This window comes from Passer montanus, unplaced genomic scaffold, assembly GCF_014805655.1.
Source record: "Passer montanus isolate IOZ18808 unplaced genomic scaffold, ASM1480565v1 scaffold600, whole genome shotgun sequence".
NCBI classification, from domain to species: Eukaryota; Metazoa; Chordata; class Aves; order Passeriformes; family Passeridae; genus Passer; species Passer montanus.
In genome coordinates, this window is record NW_024371039.1 from 10,169 (window position 1) to 14,115 (window position 3,947).

The following is a 3,947-nucleotide window of genomic DNA, read 5'->3' on the forward strand; positions in this document are numbered from 1 at the left end:
CTGGGATCCGCTGAGGAACCCCGGAATCCATCAGGGAACCTCAGGATCCAGCAGGGAACCCCGGGATCCACCAGGGAACCCTGGGATCCGCTGAGGAACCCCGGAATCCATCAGGGAACCTCAGGATCCAGCAGGGAACCCCGGGATCCACCAGGGAACCCTGGGATCCGCTGAGGAACCCCGGAATCCATCAGGGAACCTCAGGATCCAGCAGGGAACCCCGGGATCCACCAGGGAACCCTGGGATCCGCTGAGGAACCCCGGAATCCATCAGGGAACCTCAGGATCCAGCAGGGAACCCCGGGATCCACCAGGGAACCCTGGGATCCGCTGAGGAACCCCGGAATCCATCAGGGAACCTCAGGATCCAGCAGGGAACCCCGGGATCCACCAGGGAACCCTGGGATCCGCTGAGGAACCCCGGAATCCATCAGGGAACCTCAGGATCCAGCAGGGAACCCCGGGATCCATCAGGACAAAATAAGGATCCAGGAGGGGAGTGCAAAACCCGGGATCCACCAGGGATCCCCCGGGATCCACCGGGGATCCCCCGGGGCGTACCTGGAGCGGGCGGCAGGCGCAGGATCTGGCGGCCGCGGGCCGCGGCGCCCTTGGGCAGCGAGATCACGTACTGGCCCTCGGCCTCGGCCGTCACCCGGCGCCGCTTGGGCGGCAGCGCCGGCGCCGCGGGAGCCGATCCGCCTGCCGCGGGAGAGGGAGCCAGGGAGCGCGGGATCCCGGGGATCCGGGGGGATCTGCTGCTCTCTGATTGGTTTGGGGTGATCCCAGCTCCTCCCACCCCCTCTGGATTGATCCCAGCCCCTCCCTGACCCCTGGACATGGGGAAGGGATCCAGGGGGATCCGGGGGGATCCCGGGGGATCTGGGGGGATCTGCTCCTCTCTGATTGGTTTGGGTGCCCTCCCTGATCCTTCTGGATCCATCCCACCCCCCCAGATCGATCCCAGCCCCTCCCTGATGTCTGGACACAGCAAAGGGATCCACAGGGATCCGGGGGGATCCGAGGGGGATCTGCTGCTCTCTGATGGGTTTGGGGTGATCCCAGCTTCTCCCAACCCCCCTGGATTGATCCCAGCCCCTCCCTGACCCCTGGACATGGGAAAGGGATCCTGAGAGATCCCAGGGGGATCTGGGGGGATCTGCTGCTCTCTGATTGGCTTGGGGTGATCTCAGCTCCTCCCAACCCCTCTGGATCGATCCCAGCTCCTCAATGTCTGGACAAGGGAAAGGGATCCAGGGGATCCAAGGGGATCTGGCGGGATCCAAGGGGGATCTGCTCCTCTCTGATTGGTTTGGGGTGATCTCAGCTCCCTCTGGATCACTCGATCCCCATCCCCCTGCCCTCCCCCAGGCTCTCCAGCCCCACAGTGGATCCCTGAGGGATTCCTGAGCTCTGAGGGGATAATTTTGGGTGAGAAAAGCCCCATTGGGGGACCCCAGATTCTCAGTGGATCCCTGAGGGATCCCAGGATATTTCGGGTGACCCCGTCCCCCCAGTGGATCCCCAGGGATCCCAGGATATTCTGGGTAAGAAAAGCCCCACTTGGGAACCCCAGCTCCTCAGTGGATCCCCGAGGGATCCCAGGATATTTCGGGTGACCCCGTCCCCCCAGTGGATCCCCTGGGATCCCCCACCCCTCCTTACCGGCCTTGGCGGCCCCGTTGGGGACGGTGACGGAGATGCCGGCGCCGGGCGGCTTCCGGGGGGCGCGGGGGGCGGGGTCCCGGCTCAGGCTGTTGGTGATCATCCTGCCGGCGGCGCCGCCAGGATCCCGGTGGTGATCCCGGTGGTGATCCCGATCGTGATCCCGCTGATCCCGGTCATGATCCCGCTGATCCCGCTGGGATCCCGTGGCAGCCTCGGGCTGCAGCGCCTCCGAGGCCGCCCGGCACATCTCCTGCGGGGGATCCACCAGGAACGGGGAGGTTCTGGGGGGTCCCGGATCCCGGCGGATCCCGGCGGATCCCGGCGGGGGCCGGGGGATCCCGTACCTGCCTGTGGACCACCTTGGCGTGGCGCAGGATGGCGATGACGTCGCCCACCACGGTGATGCCCAGCTCCTTCATCAGCTCCCTGGTCAGGTCCAGCAGCATGTTCTTGTGGATCCTGCGGGGAAAGGCCGGGATCCACCGGGATCCACCCCAGACCCCCTCGGTCCTGCCTGGGATCCACCCAGAAATCCACTGAAATTCACCCCGATTTCCATGGGATCCACCCAGATCCCCTCGGTTTTATTTTTGTCTGCCCAGGATCCACCCGGGATCCACCCCAGACCCCCTCGGTCCTGCCTGGGATCCACCCAGAAATCCACTGAAATTCACCCCGATTTCCATGGGATCCACCCAGATCCCCTCAGTTTTAGCTGTGTCTGCCTGAGATCCACCCAGGAATCCCCTTGGTTCTGCCTGGGATCCACCCAGGGATCCACGAGGATTTCCTCAGTTCTGCCTGGGATCCACCCAAATTCCACTGAAATCCACCCAGATTTCCATGGGATCCACCCAGACCTCCCCCCGGATCCACCTGGATTCCCTCAGATCTGCCTGAGGCCCAGCTGGATTCCACTGAAACCCACCCAGATTCCCACGGGATCCACTCAGATCCCCTCAGTCCTGCCTGGGATCCACCCGGATCCACCGAAACCCACCCAGATTCCCACGGGACCCACTCAGATTCCTCCAGGGATCCACCCTCCATTCCCAGAGGTCTCTCCCCCATTCCCGGGGGTCTCTCCCAGGGGTCTCTCCCCCATTTTCAGGGCTCTCTCTCCCCCATTCCCGGGGGTGTCTCCCCCATTCCCGGGGGTCTCTCCCAGGGGTCTCTCCCCCATTTTCAGGGCTCTCTCTCCCCCATTCCCGGGGGTGTCTCCCCCATTCCCGGGGGTCTCTCTCCCCCATTCCCGGGGGTCTCTCCCCGAATTCGGGGGTCTCTCTCCCCCGTTGCCCACCTGTTGTCCACGAAGGCGACGGCGTAGCCGAGCGCGGGGCCCGGCGGGATCCCGGCGTCCTCGAAGAATCGCAGCCACTCCCCGGTGGCTGGGGGGAAACGGGGGCAAAACGGGGAAAATGGGGAAAATGAGAGAAAATGAGAGAAAATTGGGGGAAACGGGGGGAAAACGGGGAAAATGGGGAAAATGAGAGAAAATGAGAGAAAATGGGGGGAAATGGGGGGAAATGGGGAAAAATGAGAGAGAAATGAGAGAAAAATGAGAGAAAAATGAGAGAAAAATGAGAGAAAATGGGGGAAATGGGGAAAAAATGGGAAAAAATGGGGAAAAACGGGGGAAAATGGGGAAAAACGGGGGGAAAATGAGAGAAAATGAGAGAAAATGAGAGAAAATGAGAGAAAAATAATGAAAGAAAATTAAGAGAAAATGGAGGAAATGGGGAAAAAATGGGGGAAAATGGGGAAAATAGGGGAAAACTGGAGAAAGAGGGAAAAAACGGGGCAGAAATGGGGAAAAATGGGAAAAAACCAAAAAATTTGGGTGGAAATTGGGTGAGGAACAGGGGAAAGTAGCCAAGAAATGGGGAAAAATGGGGGAAATTGGGAAAAATGGGGAAAAATGGGGAAAAAATGTGGAAAAATGGGAAAAAAAACAGGGAAAATCCAAAAAATCGGGGACGTTTGGAGACCTTGTCCCAGGGCAGGTGAGTTTGGAGCCCCCCAGGTGTGCCCAGGTGAGTTTGGAGCCCCCCAGGTGTGCCCAGGTGAGTTTGGAGCCCCCCAGGTGCGCCCAGGTGTGCCCAGGTGAGTTTGGAGCCCCCAGGTGTGCCCAGGTGAGTTTGGAGCCCCCCAGGTGCCCCCAGGTGCCCCCAGGTGTGCCCAGGTGAGTTTGGAGCCCCCCAGGTGTGCCCAGGTGAGTTTGGAGCCCCCCAGGTGTGCCCAGGTGAGTTTGGAGCCCCCCAGGTGTGCCCAGGTGCCCC

The 3,947-nt window shown here is 61.5% G+C and overlaps 1 protein-coding gene across 1 annotated transcript; it reads right to left on the reverse strand.

Annotated features, from left to right (window-relative positions):
* Positions 1-430: 430 nt before the first annotated feature.
* On the reverse strand, positions 431-3,094 carry LOC120510896 (uncharacterized protein C19orf47-like). Its single transcript, XM_039727249.1, has 4 exons — positions 2,969-3,094; positions 2,013-2,127; positions 1,666-1,918; positions 431-702 (listed from the first exon to the last, which is right to left on the reverse strand). The coding sequence occupies exons 2-4, from the start codon at positions 2,112-2,114 to the stop codon at positions 431-433; spliced, it is 627 nt and encodes a 208-aa protein (XP_039583183.1). The 5' UTR covers positions 2,115-2,127; positions 2,969-3,094.
* Positions 3,095-3,947: the final 853 nt, after the last annotated feature.

Coding starts and splice junctions, on each gene's coding strand:
- LOC120510896 (XM_039727249.1), bottom strand. CDS start 2,114: ATGCTGCTGGACCTGACCAGGGAGCTGATGAAGGAGCTGGGCATCACC. Junction 1,919..2,012: donor CCAAGGTGGTCCACAGGCAG/GTACGGGATCCC, acceptor GATCCCCCGCAG/GAGATGTGCCGGGCGGCCTC. Junction 703..1,665: donor CAACGGGGCCGCCAAGGCCG/GTAAGGAGGGGT, acceptor CTCCCGCGGCAG/GCGGATCGGCTCCCGCGGCG.